Genomic DNA, 18,184 nt, shown 5'->3' with positions numbered 1-18,184 from the left:
CTCGTAATTACAAGATAACTATCTCGTAATTACAAGATAACTATCTCGTAATTACAAGATAGCGAGAGAGGCATTAGTATTCAAAGGGGAATATTTACCTTTAACAATAAGACATATATAATTTTTAAAAAAAAATTATTTTTAAAGCCTGTGTCTTTATCTTTGAAATGCCAAAGTAACTCAAAACAGTGTTGGCAGGTACCGGGGGATTGGTGCTGAATCGAAACTGAACTAAAGCCAATACAAGATATCGAAATCTTCTTTGATGGCAACACGTTTCGACTTACAAGTATTTAGATTGCTGCATATAAAGTCAAAATATAAAATGCACTAAAAATGAAGACGACGAAATATGAGATTTGCCTGAAAAGTGAAAACCAATGTCCCGAAGGCATTATATATTATTATCTATTTCTTTCTAAACACTGGATGGGTGATCAGTTTTTATGTGTTGAATTGTTTTCGTTTGTGTGAAACACGTGCAACTTCCCACTTTCGTTTTCGTTTGCGTGAAACACAACTGGTGCAACTTGCCACTTGCCAATTCACCTCAACACATATTTTGATGTAGTTTTGGTATTTCCAATGATTTTATATTGGAAATGTAAGATAAACAGTGACAACTGAGTTCAGAATAAAGTAATTTGACTGAAATTTTCAATATTTTCTTTTTTTATCATCTATTTTTTAATTATTATAGCAAGAATGGCCAACTCTTTATTAAACTCTTAACTAATGTACCTTTAATGGCCGAACCGTTCGAACTAATCTACTTAAAATCGGACCCATCCGATGACATCGATAGTTGATTATGGTCTTGTCATGTTAATAAATGTCTAATTAATAGTTTATATAACATTTAAAGCCTAAAGACAGACCTGCACTGCAATAGGCAGATTTAGCTCTTGCGCATAATGCCTGGTTAAATGACATAATTTCAGAAGTGTGTGTGTGTGGAAAAGAACTTTATTTAACGTCCGCTTCCACAATTAAGTAATATAATGCTATCTCCGAAATCGTTATTCCAGCAAATAAATAAACATGTGTGCGAAAAAGCTTTATTTGCGGTCTGCTTCCACAGAAGTATAATGTCGCAGACAAGTTCATAGAGCACAAACCCGAAATGAGCATCGGTAATATTTGCTTTTTGTCCAATTTTTCAATCCATACATGTAAATCTAATATAACGTTTATAATGATACTTTATAAAAACAAAGAAATATTTCATCGGATTATAATCCCCCAAAACAACAATAATGTTATTTTCGAAGTCATAGTGTGTATATAGTGATCTTGTCTGTGTTTTTATATCATCAATTGATTAAACCCATTTACTTAGTGTTACGTATTAGCTTTTATATCGGTGATTTGGTAGACTATATAAATACTCCTATACAAAGCTGATTGTCACCATGGAAACTAATATACTAATAAAAAACTAATTAGAGTACATCTGAAGAAACGCATGAAACCATCTAGTACCCGCCTTGGAGCCAACCCCCACCCTCTCACCCCCTCGTTGACGTTCATTTAAGGTAGTAATAACTGTTATTAATTTATAAAAAAACCAGCGGCTGCCAGGCAGGATACGCCCACATTTTCGAGACATGGATAGAGAACAGGCTAAAAAGAAAGTGATTTTTCCTACAATCAAGGGCCATAATTCAGGAAGTTACGGCCCAATATGCGCGAATATCGAAAGGAACCGAGATCTTTGGATTATCAACTTACATTTCAAGTTTCACCAAAATCGGATAAAAATTGTGACCTCTATAGTGTCCACAAGCTAAAAACGTGATTTTTCGTACAAACAGGGGCCATAATCCATGAAGTTTCGATCCGATACATGCCAATATCGAAAGGAACCGAGATCTTTTGGAGATAAACCTATATTTCAAGTTTTGTCGAAATTGGATAAGAATTGTGGCCTGTAGAGTGTCCACAAACAAATTGTGGACGGACGGACGGACAGGGGCGACGACAGTACACGTCCACTTGAAAATGTGGGCGTATAAAAAACGACCAAATTCAGCCTTGCAAGGAGTTACACATCACATTATGGGCATCTACACCCATATTGAACCCTATACGGACCTCGACATTGAAAGCTCTAATTTTGTAATTAAAAGCTCTAGTTTTTAAATTGATAGGCTATTAAAATAGTGTTAAGTGACGTGATTATGAGAGATAAAAAATGAGCAGTATTCTAGAAGATTTTAAGTACCAGACCTTAACAGTGTAAGAAGATCTAAATTAATATGCATAGTCAACGATTAATATGATTAAAATTATTCTGGCTTGATAGTCTTATTACCGCTTTAAAACATTAAAACAATCCCTTATGCAGGGCCAGTGGAAGCAGTTCTTGAATGGGGGGCATCTTTAGGAAGAAGAAGAAATGTTTATTAAAGTGTCACACGATTTTCATTTACATATCATAGTTCAGTTAAAAACTTGATTAAAAAGAACACCGCCCGACCACAATAGCCTATGGGGCACTGGATGTATATATATATTTCTAAAATAAAGATTAATATTAGAAAACATCATATTATAAAATAGTATCATATAACTTTTAAAACCCAGGAACTCCTTTGAAACATGTCTAATATATAATTGCATGTCATACTGGGGTTGTTATCACCAGAAAAATACTAATAACTTTCTCTTTTAAATGAGACTTATTTATAGTTTCGACATAGTTTGTGCTGTTTCGTTTTAGACCCAGGAAGACTTTACATGCTCGATTTTTTGATTTTACAATAAAGAGAGTCCGTAAAGTGAAGCCATTTTTCAACTTTCTTCAGGTTATTCCAGATTAAAGTTAAACATACATTATGCAAGGACTTAATCTGTCTATTGAGTGTCTTTCTTTAGGCCTGAAATGTTATATAAACTATTAATTAGACATTTATTGACATGAAAAGACCGTAATCAACTCTCGAAGCCATCTTGTGTGTTCGATTTTCACTGGATTTAAATCCGATCTGCTGGTCAACGGTCTCTGATGAAAAGCACAATTGGATAATCGTGCCAACTTAAATAATGATGATCGAGGCTAGGCCTAAAATTCAATCGCTATTATCTCGGTTCAGAGTGGAGCAATTTGACTGAAATTTTCAGCATATTCCCTTTACTTTATCTAATATAATGAGCTGCAAGCTCTTTATCTAATCTTCCATAATGCCCCTTTAAGAGAGCAGGAATCCTTTGGTCAAAGAAAAGGTGTATTATAGATTTGGGATGCCCAACATAGTCGAGAAAAATAATAACTTGTCGTTATTGTATGATGCGTGAGCTAAGGTCTAGTTTTGTTAAGCGCAAAATTCCATATACAACAAAATTGAATCAAAATAAACAGTAAAATAATGTTTCCTGACTTCTTACTGACCCAAACTGTAACCCTAATCCAAATTAGAAGACCGACGGCCAATATTTTCTGTAATTAAATAAAAAATATTTTTTTCCCTGATGTTTTCGATCTACACTGTACATATAAAATAATGATATTCTTCATATAGTTTGTACGGTGGCTGATTTAGGACACGCAAAAAAAAAAAAAAAGTCGAGCGCTCGAGATACTAGTCGAGTGACTGAAGGGGGAGTATTGCCACTCGCGAGTAGAATTTATGAGACCCAGTTTGTTTAGAGCGGCGGGGGTTTTTTTTTGGGGGGGGGGGGGAGGGGGAGGGGGGGAATTTCAATTCTGAATGGAGATGGAACGATGCTCTGTTTTGTTTTGCGCAGGGGTCGGGTTTAATCATAAGGCCTATGCCTAAAAATGGCGGGAAATTTGATAGGTCTATAAATGTGGATTTAAATGATGACCATCTTAAAGTTTACATTAATACACTAATGTATAGACGTGTCTATCACTAAATAACAGGACCAGAGCTAGCCCAGAAATGCTGGGGGGGGGGGGGCTTCTGAGGGCGCCGATTTTTTCCAGCTGCCCCCCTCCCCGCCCGCTAGCTACGGGCCTGAATAAGTGTAGGCCTATATGATGCCCCTATTGGACAACTGTTTTGTTTTGTGTGGCTGGGAAGTAGGGGTAGGGACACTGCCTAAAATTAGCGGGAAAGGTGATATAAAAATGATGATCTTTAGGAATACGTCAATTTCCCTCAATGTTCATCTCTCAATAAGTGAATATTAATATGATTCCTCGTCGAATAACTATATCGCTTTGCAATGTAGCAGTCTAAATTGGCGGGAAATTGTATCACATTCTGTTCAAATCGTCAAGAAGCTCAGATTCCGTAACGAACCCCATCGATGTCTTATTCATTGATTTATTGTTGTATAATACGGTGGTTTAAAGTAAAATATTTTTAAACCTCTAGTGATTATTTTCATTTCTATTGTCCATTTAAATCTATAACTTGCATTTCATTATAAATATTTGACTTGAAACAATATGGAGTATGGACACCTGTTTGATAGAGGTAACGCTCGCGAATGCCTTCTTCTAACCATGTGTGTGTGTGAAATATCTTTACTTAACGCCCGCTTCCACCGAAGTGATACATGTTATTTAATAATTTTAAAAAAATTGTTTTAGAATGTAATTAGCAGAAGAAAAAAGAGAGCTAATTAACCCGCCCCGACTTCATCCATTCCAATGATATTAGCGGCCAGGTGACTATTTACTGCTCATCGGGGCTAAATCTATTTGTTAAGGCCAGCTCAATTTTTGTCAAGGTCGCTGAGATAAGGTTAGGGTACGTACGTGATCAGTGCCGGATTAAGGCTCTGCAGACCCTAAGGCACATTTTGATAGGTGGCCTGAAAACACAGATATGTTGGGCGCATTGACAAAAGGAATTAAGTTAAATTTAGCAACAGAAAATTTATTACAAACAAATTCAGAACATTGACAGTACTGTATTTACTATAAGTAGCCTACATATTCCCATTTACTGCCTAGTTCAGAGTATGGAAAGCTTTTAAGGACAAACGCGTAGATGAAGAAGGATGCAATTTATTTACATAAAAATAAAGGCAAGCATTTTTGTCACCACCTGATAATTATCAAAAAAGTTTTACTTTATTATTTTGTGGCCTGGATTTTTGGCTGGCCCTAATGCACGCGCCTCTTATGGTTAATCCAGCACTGTAATTACGTGATGGTTGGCGAGATTGTAGGTAGGGTCAGGGTAATGTATATTGGGGCTAGGTCCAGGGTTAGGGTTGGAATTAGCGCTAGTTCTGTTTACATCTCGTGATCTCTGACGAAAAATTGAGCTGACCTTATCCTTTAGCACTAACCGCCGATCAGATTGGTTTTACCTGTCACAGGTGAGATTAGAACAGGTAACTTCCGGTCTTTCCTGTTGGGAGAAGTGTCATGGCGTCTTAATTGTTGTGACTAATAAATATTTGAGATATTTAAAAAGAGGTACGTATTTAGTTATTATTTCATGTAAAACACATATAGCATGTTTTGGAAATAATGTATGTGCCGTATTAGAACCATAAATGCAAGAATGGGAATTAAATCCTAATATAGAAATTCAAATGGAATGTATCAGTCACACTGTGACTGTTTATTCTTTCAGCTGCTTTATCAAACGAAAGGTTGAACATAACCATCAAATCAATTTGTAATAAACCAAAAACAATTTTATAAAAATAATATGCAGGTAAAATTTACCTTTCACACAAGGTATAGAGACCTTGTAATTACGGAATGGCAATATTTTCACTGTTTAATGTTTACGAAAATGATATTTTATATCTTTATACCTTGACTATATATATATATGTTTGTATAATTTGATATAAAAAAAAATATCTGATGAATTATATTTGAAATAGGCCAATTTAAAACTCGAAAAGGCATGGTCATTAAAAGGCTCTACCAAACGATAAAACATTAGTTGCACTTACCCTTCTTTGATAATCACCGTTCCAGTAAAGGTAATATATTTATAAAAAAAGGAATATATCCTGATGAGTTTATTGTAAATGATCTGCTCAAACCCTAATACAAATATTTAAAAGTCCCTAGGAATTTTTAAAGGTAAGCTGCACTCTGATATGCATTGCTCGACAAGCTTGCAATAGAAAGCAGTACCAATTGATAAATCATTGCGTACAAAGAAAGGTTTTTCAGAAAATATTAGAAATGGCACAGATCAAAGCGTGATAATTAAAGCCGATTAACCGATAATCCTGATGTTATTGTAGTATGTGCAAAGAAATCTTATTAATGGTTTCAATGAGTTACTGTCAAATTCAATACGGTTCTTTGGTGGGTGAGCAAACACGCGAGTTGTCAATAAGCAGTGTTTTTATTTTTTAGTCTTTTATTAATCGATATCAAGTGCAATAGTCCCTCGGTGGAAGCGAACATTAAATAAAGCTATTTCACACATATAAATTAGTTTTCCATGTTTTTGTTTTTTCTTACTATTATCTGCATTGTCTTAATAATGACGTATATAAACCTCATTTTGAAAAATGCAAATTTATTTTGTGGTTTATAATTGTTTATATGTATGTATATGGGGGCACCAAATTCTATAAAGTGCTTATTGGGTATTTATGGTTTAAAATGTGTCCTAATCCAACCCTGATTGCAATAAATAAAGACAACTAACAATGTTATATTTCTTTATTATTGTTACTAAAACTATGCAATAAACATCTTATCTTATCTTATCAGCCTCACTAATGTAAACACACAAATATTCAACAGTCTTTTATCTATTCATCGAGTCGGAAACCAAGTCCGAAACGTTGTCAAACTAAGTCTGAAACGTCGTTTGTGTTGAGTGGGAAATGTCATGCTACCTTTAGATAATAAGGTCTGTTATTGAGTCAAATGGCGTGGTTTTGATTCCTCGTTTGTATGTGACAAGGATTAGGGTCGTCTATCCAACCTTATAAAATTAGTGACATAAAATTGAACCATGTGTTAGTCCCAAAATAACCTGGTGTGTGTGGAGGGGATGTTAAACACTCTCTCTCTCTCTTTCTGATAAAACAGATCTCTTGCTTATAGGGTTTTAACTATAGGTCTCTAATTCTTATGGCGTTCATACAATGTATGTGTATTTAATATTAAAAAATTGATTTTTTATTATTTTTCAGAAATTTGAGAAAATCAGAGAAGATGGGACTTAAAATTCAAAATTTTTGTGCGTCCACACCTTTGGCATTAGGATCAGTACTATTGGCAATCAGTTGCCTGGTTCTGGTATTGTCTGGATTTTTGCCATATTGGTTTATAATTCGTATTAATCCAAATGATGCAGCTTATGGCGTTGAAGGGAAACCTGAGAGTTACTCTATTTCAAGTGGTTTATTTTTCATGAATTCAGGTGAAAACAAATACCAGGATATGGTATTTCTGAATAAAATTACCAATCACCAATTTGCTCCAAGTAAGATTTTTGAACTACATTGTTTTGTACTTTTGTTTAGGTCTTAATTCATGAATTTCGTTATTAAATTTGTATTTTATGAATGATTAATGCATCAGAAGGCTAATTGTCATTTACCTTATTTAACTTTGACTAAAAAATAATTGTTGATAGGTGTTGTGTTCTGTACATACATGTACATGTAGTAATGTAAACGATTTAATGAGTCGATATTTGTCTTTTAGTTCTTCTGGAATATTGTGCCTTTAAAGAACGGTAGGGCTTACAGTATGTCTACTGCATTTAGCTAGTTGTAAGTGCGCTTATGTCGATCAAATCAGCAACTGAATTCTGAGTGCTTTTATCACATATTGTTTCCATGGAAACGAGTTGGGAGACCATTTAAAGAGTGCTCATGTTGACGGGAACTAGTTGCTGCCGACTGAAGCGAGTTGCAGAAAGTTGAAAATGGGCAACTGACTTTAACTAACCTGGAATGAGTTGCTTTGAGTTGAAATCGGTTGCTCCTGGTTGCCAAGCCACCAGCTGCTCTCAGTTGTAAGGTCGACATAAGCCCCACTTAAAGCTCCCAACATGTGGAAATAACACATTGAACACTGGATTTCTTTGACTATAAATGTGTTATATATATTTATTCTTTCTTAGTGTAATACAGGTAATGTGAGTGGTAGACATGCGCTGTTAAAAAATTTCAGAAAAGGAAAAATCTGTGTCTGAGATAATGATGAGCATCTAAGAAATCTTACCTGACATTGTCTGTGACAGTTGCGGTGTTTGCATGCAATAATAGTACCATAATACCATTTAAATATTTTGTTTTTATTCCAGAATCAATAGTTGCCGGTCAGGTTTTCTATATATCTGGTGTCACTGGTCTATTGGGCTGTACAGTAGCAGCATTTATTCTGGCATGCCGTGAACTGGGTTCTGTCGTTGGGGAATTTTTCTTGGCAGGGTTTGTAACTATTTCATGTAAGTAATTTTTATATACATATTTTTTGCTTCTCTCTTCTCTAAGAACTGACAAAAGTAATATAGTGTTCGAAATTTTTTCACTCTTCTGTATAAAACTTTCTCTAATGCCAGTTGTTCCCCTTTTCTCAGTGATGGAGTAGTTAGGATTTCAAATGATAATTACTGTAGAAGAAGAATCTTCAGAATTTTTTTTATGTCTGTTGGGAGTTGAGTTGAAAGACTTATTTTTATTAGTTCCCTAACTAAAAACAAGTCTCGATAAACCAGCCCACTAGCTTGGCCAGCGAGGTTCTGGAACTACTCGTGAAATTCTTCTTCCATTGTAGGGGGGTTGGATAGCCGAATGGTTAGCGCCTGTGCGCTGTATCATAAGGTCTGTCACTGAGTCAACTGGGTTGGTTTCGATTCCCCAGTTGTAGGTGACACGGTCGCCTGTCCAACCTTGTGGATTTTCTCTGGGACCTCCGGTTTCCTCCCACTGTTAAAAAGATCCCACGTGCAAGCGAATTATTGAAATAAAATTGAACCATATGTTAGTCCCGAAATGACCTAGTGGACATTAAACCCCATCTCTCTCTTCCATTGTAGTTGTGGTGAAGTCTCTGTAAGGTTAATCACCATAATTGGAGGCTTACCATCTTCATGATGCTTCATATAATTTTAGGTCACCTCTGTAGGCTGGAACTGAAATGTACATATAATATATGTAATGATATTTACAAGGTCTACTGGATGTCAGTAGAACATATAAGAAAGAATATACAAGGCAGTCGTCTGAGAATGCACAGAACATGATTGGTTGAATCTTATGCATATTATTTACCTTTTTTTTCAGCTCTATGTGTGGTATTAGGAGTTATTTTTTCAGCCTTTGTGTTTTTAAACCCGGATGATAGTGAATGGATCAACCTGCCCATGCACAGTCCTTCTCGTGTTTCTTCCAAAATATCTCCCGAGGGTATAGATATAGACTGGGTTTACTATATAGCCATCATTGGAGCTGGTAAGTTTTTTTTAAACCGTTAAGCGTGACATTTTTAAAACTACCCCCTATTGTGTAATTAATTTGACGGAGTGACGAAGAACTATGTACTATGTTATAAGAATAGGTTGGGGAAAATACCTCCAAGGCGTTATATTACGCCCTTACACACAGTGAGTGGCAGTTGTCCAGGACGTTATATAACGACATACACACTTAACGGGTTAAAAACTAAGGGACTGTTAGCAGTTGGGGTATACTGGACTCTAAACTATAGTCACACTAAACCCCCGTAAGCGTGCTGTACTGAGTACTGAAGTGAGGTTGTCCTGTCACAGTGCCAGACACAGCACCGTTAAATTTTCGTAGTGTAAACACTAACCTGTCTGAGAATGGTTCTCAGTACGGATTACTGCACATACGCCAAAAGAACCTTGACCTTTTTTGCTGCGAACTTTGACAGGTCTGTCATCATTTTTGTCAAAATGGCTGCCCAAACTAAATAACTACAATAATTGTTATTATTTGGGTAATTTGCAATAGAGACTGAAATTAACTTTTCTGTGAAGAGTTCCACATTTGGCATTCCTGGCACAGTGTCATGACCAGTTATTCAAGAGTAATGTAAATAGGTCAATTCAATTTCTTGAAATTTATTGCGGCCTGCACCGTATTCACTGATAATTTTAAAGCTAACTTGTCTCCCAATTCCTTCTTGCCTTGAGAAAACTGCCAAACCAGTTGATTTGGTTAAAGGCTCTGCAATCGTGTCAGTGAAATTACTCCAAACTCAGCATGTAGTTAGCTTTTGTCCTCAGTGAAAACCCTACTATTGTTCATTCTGGGCCGTAACTAGCTCAGAGCAATGAGCAGAGCGGGAAGTGTTCTCAGGGGTGCTGTAAATTTGACGGACAATGTATGTCTATTGTTTTTATGGTCGACAATTTTTGCAGCCCCCCCCTCCCCAGTTACCTGCCTGTTTCATTAGAAACTGAATACAACCAAATGTGATAGAAATTGATAAGAATCCTAATGTAAGAAGTTCCTGTAACTAAATACAAATTTGTCTTTATATTTAGTTACAACTATTATTGGGGTGATATTTATATGGATAGAAGCCTTAAAGACTTGTCGCTATGTAGAGGATATCAGACAGAAGCAGTTAATGGACCCAAGTTACGGGAGAACCGAAGACATAGCCTATACTCAGTTCACATATGAACAATCCTATCCAAAGTCATATCAAGTTACTGTACCATCTGCTCAGCCTCAACGACCAGTTTATTATGGACAGGAAGAAGTGGAGATTGCGAATGTTTCAGGTTTTCAAGAAGTTAATATTTAAGAGAGCAAGGTTTTGTTTTTTTTAAATTTTTACCATGGGTTCATATTTCAGTAAAAGTTTGGTCAAACTGAATAAACATTTGAAATAATTCACAATTTTGTTGTGCAGATCTTAACATGGAAAAAATAATAAATATATGATCTGTTTAAATTCATACTATGGAAAAATCTTTTAAAAGATTTTAATGGCCTATCTTTCAGTGTCAGAAAATGCATCCAAATGTTATAGGTATCTAAATATTGTTCAATAGATAAGGCTATTTATAAAATTTATACGAAGAGAATATTAGAACTAGCTAATGTTTTTTTAAGAGAATGTAATTTTGTACATTCCAGAAATAATTTTACTTTGTACATAGTCTTTTATAAGGCAAAAACATTTTTATAAGCTGAAGTAGCTCTTGCCTATATTATTCATTTATATAAATAACTTTCATTACTGGACATATGCATTAAATTTTTACACATTTTTCATTTCAAGATGTAACATCATATAATTATATATATGTAAGAAAAGGTCAATATTGATATATCCTTCATGTGTGGGATTTGAGGTGCCTGGATGTTTGGCAATCTGATGTCACATCATCTGTTGCTAGAAAAAGCTATAAGCACCACCTAGTTTCTTGGATGGCACCGACTCACGAACCAGGATGCCCTTTGTTTAATTCAGTTGTTGGCCAAGAAAGTTCCTAGGGTTTTTTCAGTCTTGATTTGTGCAAGAAAGTAAAGACTTTGAAATAATCAAACTATGTGTGAATTGATGTTACTGAAACCTCAACTGTTTCAATTATTGAATTAAGATCGTTTTAAATCGTTGAGCAAATTATTTTACCTTATTAAATAAGAAACTGGAAAAATTTGTTTCATATTTATACATACAAATAATCCATTTTAAAAAGCGTCTCCTACATTTTATTGGAGGTTGTTATTAAGTGACAGAGTGTTGGCTTTATTAGGTTGAATATGGTACATGTAGGAGCATAAAATTTTCCACAATTTCATCTTCATTGATTCTTTGATATATTGTACAGTAAATATTTTATATATGTATGCATTCCTATAGTTATTTTCATATATCAATTTATATACCGGTACATTAAAATTTGTAAGAAAAATTATTATTTGTTTAAGTATAAATCAAGACAAAAAGTAGAAATGGGGTTTTATCAATCTGGAATTAAGATATACATTTACGGATGTCCACAATGCAATATTCTTGGTGATGATTGTCATCCAGTCGACCTAATCGCACCTATTATGCAATGTTCTTGGTCATCCATTGTCACAGCTCCAGTCATACTCCATCTTTTCCTATCCCTAGTTACTAACATTAGGCCGACTAAAATTTCAGAAATGAAATATATTGTCTCCAACCTTTCAGAGAAATGGAATGGGGTTTAACATCGTACGGTTCTGTTCTGACTGGGCATGCTGTGTGCTTTGAGGGAAATTGCTCTGATAGCGGCACTACCGGCCTACTCTTGTATCGAATTCTAACTGTCAAGGGACCTTTTACGTGCATGCCAGTGTGTACACAAGACCTTTGTTTTTTGTCCCATCCGAACAACTAGAAATCAGGGGACTATTAAAATAAGTTCATCAATCAATAATTTAATATAGATGATTAGGGCTTGTCTTTAAAACTATCGAGTGGCTCCTATGTTGATAGGCAGTGGTACATCTAGGAACAGGTTAAAGATCTTTAATGTTCTGACCAAAGATACAGGAAAAGTCGTGTCTTCATTAGCTCAGTTGGGTAAACCCCATTTTTTTTCACAGCAAAATAATTCCCTTTTTCTGAACACCTTGTCCTTTATCTACTTCTGGGTAGTATTTAGGTAATAAAGACAGACCAATTCTCAACACACCCACAAATTTCAATTTGTAGTAGGAGTAAAAAGATAGGAGTTGTAGGTAGCAACTGTGGAACTACATTTTTAAAAACTTTCGAGATCAACAGTCCATTGATAACTATTTCTGAAAATTTTATGGAAATTGCAGTTAACTGAACTCTTTGGAGAGACAGTACAATAATAAATCACATTCATCAGGAGCAATAACTCTGGAACTACTTTTGCTAATTAATGCTCCAAATCTATCTGAACAATCTTTACACCAATATTTACTATACAAGAAAATAGGTAAAGAATTGAACTCTAGAGTGGGTATTGATATCAACAAACAATTTTTTTGCTGAAACACTCAAAATCAACAAGGGCCATCTTTACTCATGGAAATAAATGATGTTTGTATAAAGTTTTAAAAAGATTTCTCTGAACAGATAATGAAATATGCTCAAGAAATGAAATCGGGACAGAAAAATAAAATACTAGGTTGATGAATGTAAAAGTGTTATAAAGGTATCTTGAACAGTTTCTGAGATATGCTCTAGAATAATAATTATATACCAAAAAATAATTCAAATTTGTTGTAAAATTCATTCAACAGAGAATTTTTTTTCCATGGCAACGCAAAAATTATTAAATCCGACAAATTTCTAATTAGCAAAAGGCACAACTACTGTAATAGGATGATGTGTGTTCAAAGTTTCAAAAAGATATTTTTAACGATTTATGACAAATGCCCCAGAAACAAAATTGTGCATAAAAACTAAGTCAAATTTGTTTCCATGGAAACACAAAACTTATTAAATCCCAGAAATTCCAAATAAGCAAAAGGCACAACTAATATAATAGGTTAATGTTTGTAGAAAGTTTCATGAAGATTTCTTGAATGGTTTATGAGATATGCTCTGTAAACAAATTTGAACACCAAAAACTAAGTCAAAGTTGTTTCCTTGGAAACACGAAAAATATAAATCCCAGAAAATCCTAAATAGCAAAATGCACAACTGTCACAGACTGATGTTTGTACAAGTGCCAAGAAGATATCTTGAACGATTTATGAGATATGCTACGGAAACAAAATTATACACCAAAAACTAAGTCAAATTTGTTTCCATGGAAACACAAAAAATATAAATCCCAGAAATTCCTAAATAGGAAAAGGCACAACTACTGTAATAGGTTGATGTGTGTACAAAGTTTTAGAAAGATATCTTGAACGGTTTATGAGATATGCTCTGGAAAAAAAAATCGGGACGGACGGACCCAATTTCAATATCCCTCCCTAACCATGTTCGGCGCGGGATAACAAGGTACTAAGTCAAAGTTCCACATTGGGGCTAATGAAATATAAATAATGGATTAATTTCCAGTGTCACAATAGATATTAAAATTTCACTAACATAAACTTATTGTAAACAAGAAACATTTTTATTGAATAATGAAAAAATCTGATAATTTTCAAAGAAAGAAGACATACATTCTTTAACAAAGCAAAAATAGATATTAACCTCATGTAAACAAAATTATTTAGTTTTATGCATACACTTTGGTCAAAATTTCTTTACTTTCATACTGCAGTAAACATTATAAACTGAAAGCTAACATCATAAAAATAACAAAACTATATACAATTCTTCATTCATTCTAGCACATTTTTGACTCAAAATATTTCTAATAAAATCATTAACAAGACTAACCACGTACTAAATAATTCTGCCAGTATTTTTACTTTAACTGATGTCAGCTAATATGGTAATTGATTTGAATAATGTTTTTCTTGTGTCATGAAGACATTTGTCCGTATTTCTTATTCAGGCAAACACAACATACTCCCTTGCCAATACCTAAAAAAATTTGGCTTGAATCATATCAAGAAGTTGTTTAAAAGGCATATGGATCTATTCTTTGGAACCTTAAAATAGACAAAAATTGGTCTAAACCATGATATTAATGTAATATGAATGTATATAAAGTGATCTATATTTAATATTTTATTTCATTTCTAATTAATTATGTTCGCTGAAATAAATACTAGAACAGTCCAAATTGAACGACAGTCGTTTAAACTTGCTAAATTCATTCTACACATTTTGTGAATCAGCCATTACTAATTACTTCAGTTTTGTCTTGTAGGATATGTTTTTCTTTGTTCATTACAAATGGCATCTGAACCATAGAATACACGACTCGTGTAATGATTATAAATTGTTCATCATGTCTTAAATATCGGATATGAGGATCCCATATTTTCACAGCAAGATAATAACGTCAATATTGATTGAAATGGACCAATATTGAATTCTAATTCGTGTTTTTAATTTCAAATATTATGGAAGATATTGAGTTAAAGGTTTAGCTCCTTTAGAAGTTGAGTTTTAAGTGTGCTTATGTCAGCAGCCATTACCATTTGAGTTGTGTTATAAAGTAGGCCTACAATATCTCTACAAGTCATTGTGTCAAATTTGAACAGCTTTTAACATCCCGAAAAATAATTAACAGTATTAAAATGGTTGGGTCAGAGATGAAATTTATGTACACTTCAGCTGAAGACAAATTATGACAGGTTGCCAAGCAATAATAGATCCAAAAGCAACTAAGTTATCTGAGAAGTCTGTAAAGGCGGTCACACTTGTAAAATAACTGTGCCTGTAGAGTGTCCACAAGATCATCCAGCTTGTTCAAGGCTTTGTCTCGTAAACATAAGTATCATCTTAAATTTTTAAGCAAATTAGATACATGTAACTTTAGCCATTGTAAATGTAATCAAGAGCCAATACTGAGAATTGTTGCAAATTTGTAGGCTTCTTCATCTCATTAACATAAACATGGCTCATCATAAGTCCATCAACTTTAGCTTCTAGAGTGTGCAACAGTTGGAAAGGGATCACAATAATATACATGAAATATGTATTGTTTAATGGTAGAGAGCGAGACATTAAGTAATATATTGTAACAACAAGAGGACCGTCAGGTCCGAGTGTTTTTACAATATATTACGCAATGTCTCAGCTCGAGACCATTAAACATCTTAAAATACAGACACCCCGCACGTGCGTTTAAAGTGAAATACGTCACTCGAGTCTAATATTTGACTAGGTACGATTGGCAAGTTGCCCGTACGATTATTTGAAATAATGGTACGCCAACATCAAAGGGTGACGTCACATCTGTATTTTAAGGGTATATAAAAAGTAGAAAACAGGTTTGGTCAGATGAATAGTAGGGGAAACAATCTACAAAAATTTTAATACAAAAGAAAATTAGGTTTGTCAAAAGGTTATGTTCCAAATTCAAACAATTTTACAAGTTTTATACACAATAATATCCTTTATATCAATGGCCATTCATTAGTCTTGATAATAATAAGGTCATGTATTGCCCTCTTATTATGTTTATGTTTCTGTGTACAGTTATTATGAAATACAGTGGACTCTGTCGCTTCCAACATCTGAATACTACTGCATTCTGTGAAATCCGTCATCATTTTCATGTCCAGATTTATTTCCTTATTACTTCAACCAAAAAAGTTTTGAGTAGTCCATATTCTGAATATTCCGAATAACGACATCAATCAGCGGTCCAGTCACACGATTTGCATTGAATTAACAATGGATAATCCGGCCCTAAATCAGTGGGTGTTAACTGACAAGCAATCACCAATCATTTATTGGTGAGCTTAAGACACTGTCCATCTTTGTTAATAACCTTGATAATTTTATAATCTCTAGTAAGAGAGCACTTGGTAGATGAAGAATCACTATCATTATAATATTGTGTTCAGAATGTCTGTTCGTCCTGCAAAGCGTGCATGTACAAATTTGACATTAGATGTCAAGCAGCAAATGATAGCAGATTTTGAGAAAGTTATAGGACCTACACAGAAGGAATTAGCCATTAAGTATTCAATAGATGGTTTCATGCCAATCTGATTAAAATACAGATCTATATATCTTTTCGTTTTTTTATACTTTCTATGGCCTCTACTACATGAAGATCTGACCAGTTGTAGTGTAGGTCGTGTGAGAGGTCATACAAGCAGCTTTTGACCCTATGACGTTAGACATTTGATTAACCAATCAGTGCTGATGTTTCTAGTGGGTTACCCACAGTTCCATAAAACTTGCGCCAAAAACTCGCCATAATAAACCGTTTCATTGGCTAATCCCTCACATCAATAGGAACGCAGGTTATATAACAACTCTTTCAGATCCTAGTTTAGTAAAAACAACTGAAACAAAATTTTGAACTATAAAAAACGATAGAAATATGGCATCTTTCGGTAACTATGTAGGCCTTGCACCAGACAATACAAATTACTTTTTGAAAGCAAAAAAAAACCTCTTAAAAAACGCTAAAAAATATAAGGAACCATATTATAATAGGCAGGTGCTTTCATATTGTTGCCGCTGGTAATCAATTTTTTCATTAGCTGAAACATGTTTTATGTGGACCACTTCGTACTTCAATACTCAGCGCTTCAGCAACTAACTTGTCACTCTTGATCAATATGAATACCGTGGTATAAGAAACAGTAAGAAAGGATTTTACTCGAACTCTAAATTTGAAAACATCAACAGAATGACGCACGAGTGGTTTGTACATGTACAAAGTAAAAACGTAATAATTTTAAGGAATAAAATTTTGAATGTACAGAATGGTTTATCATATTTTATGTTATGGGTATTCGAAGGTGTATTGGAATAATACTTCTGATATATGAGGTACAATAATACTTCTGGTATTGAGACAATTGAGTATTCTGTCATGCTGTATAATCTGGCATATTGTATCGATCCCGTACTATGTCGGAAGTGACAGAGTCCACTGTAGGATGATAATATGCTTATGATCATTCATCTCAACACTGTCGGTTCCAATTTTTAAACAACTTATAAACTTTCAAAAATTGGATTAATTCCATATTTTATTTTAGAAACACAATTTTAAATACCATATTTTCTCAATTAAAATACATAGTATTTGGTTTTTACTGAAAATTATAAATGTTCAGTCAGGACTTATTACATCATTTTTACTACCACTGCGATTTGGTTGTCGCTGGAGGTTGTGACTTTCACTGGAAGGCCATTAATATTCATGCATGCCCACACAAAATCTGTTGAAACAAATGCTGAAATTGTTTGATCCCAATATTCACACATGATCCCACAAACTTCTTTACGAGATTCAAATACCGTATTTACCCTGTTGTAATTGAAATCGTTGAAATTGTAACTGGTTAGGATTAGGTTGAGCTAGTATAAGTTGATTGCGTTGTAAAATGGCTGCCTGTTGGTTGTTTAGTTGTTGTTGTTGTTGTTGTGGTTGTAAGACAGGGTATATAATAGAATTGTTTGGTAGTAGAGTAGCAGCAGGTAATACTGTATTAGACTGTATACTCATACACTGGGTAGCTTGTAATCTCATCTGTTTACAAAAATATAAAATATCATTAATTTTTGATAGAGTGGATGCCTTAAAAGAGAGCGAGAGAAATGGGGTTTAACATCCACTTGACACAAACTAGGTTCATTCGGAAATAAAATGTGGTACAATTTTATTTCAATAACTAGCTTGAATGTAGGGGTCTTTAGCCATGGGAGGGAACCTGAAGAAAACCCACAAGTTTGAACAGGCAAATCTAT

The 18,184-nt window shown here is 34.2% G+C and overlaps 1 protein-coding gene and 1 long non-coding RNA gene across 5 annotated transcripts in view; one reads left to right on the top strand and one right to left on the bottom strand.

The window, feature by feature from the left end:
• Positions 1-5,287: 5,287 nt before the first annotated feature.
• LOC126808597 (uncharacterized) lies at positions 5,288-11,810 on the top strand. 2 transcript variants are annotated; one of them, XR_007674695.2, is made up of 5 exons: positions 5,288-5,398; positions 7,096-7,388; positions 8,217-8,360; positions 9,199-9,366; positions 10,425-11,810. It is a non-coding gene; the product is annotated as an uncharacterized LOC126808597 (long non-coding RNA). The 2 variants fall into 2 exon arrangements; XR_007674696.1 differs by lacking the exon at positions 5,288-5,398 and adding an exon at positions 5,905-5,919.
• Positions 11,811-15,765: 3,955 nt separating this feature from the next.
• Positions 15,766-18,184, bottom strand: part of LOC126808596 (MYND-type zinc finger-containing chromatin reader ZMYND8) — a 44,616-nt gene continuing 42,197 nt past the window's right edge. For all 3 annotated transcript variants that reach the window (XM_050533425.2, XM_050533423.2, XM_050533424.2), the window contains one exon: positions 15,766-17,966. In XM_050533425.2, the coding sequence (XP_050389382.1) occupies positions 17,727-17,966 (240 nt within the window). In that variant the 3' untranslated portion in view covers positions 15,766-17,726. The remainder of the gene's footprint in view (positions 17,967-18,184) is intronic.

The sequence above is a fragment of the Patella vulgata genome, chromosome 1 (genome assembly GCF_932274485.2).
Source record: "Patella vulgata chromosome 1, xgPatVulg1.2, whole genome shotgun sequence".
Taxonomy (NCBI): Eukaryota; Metazoa; Mollusca; class Gastropoda; family Patellidae; genus Patella; species Patella vulgata.
Note: the sequence above shows the minus strand (reverse complement) of the source record. Positions and strands in the feature narration are given on the sequence as shown.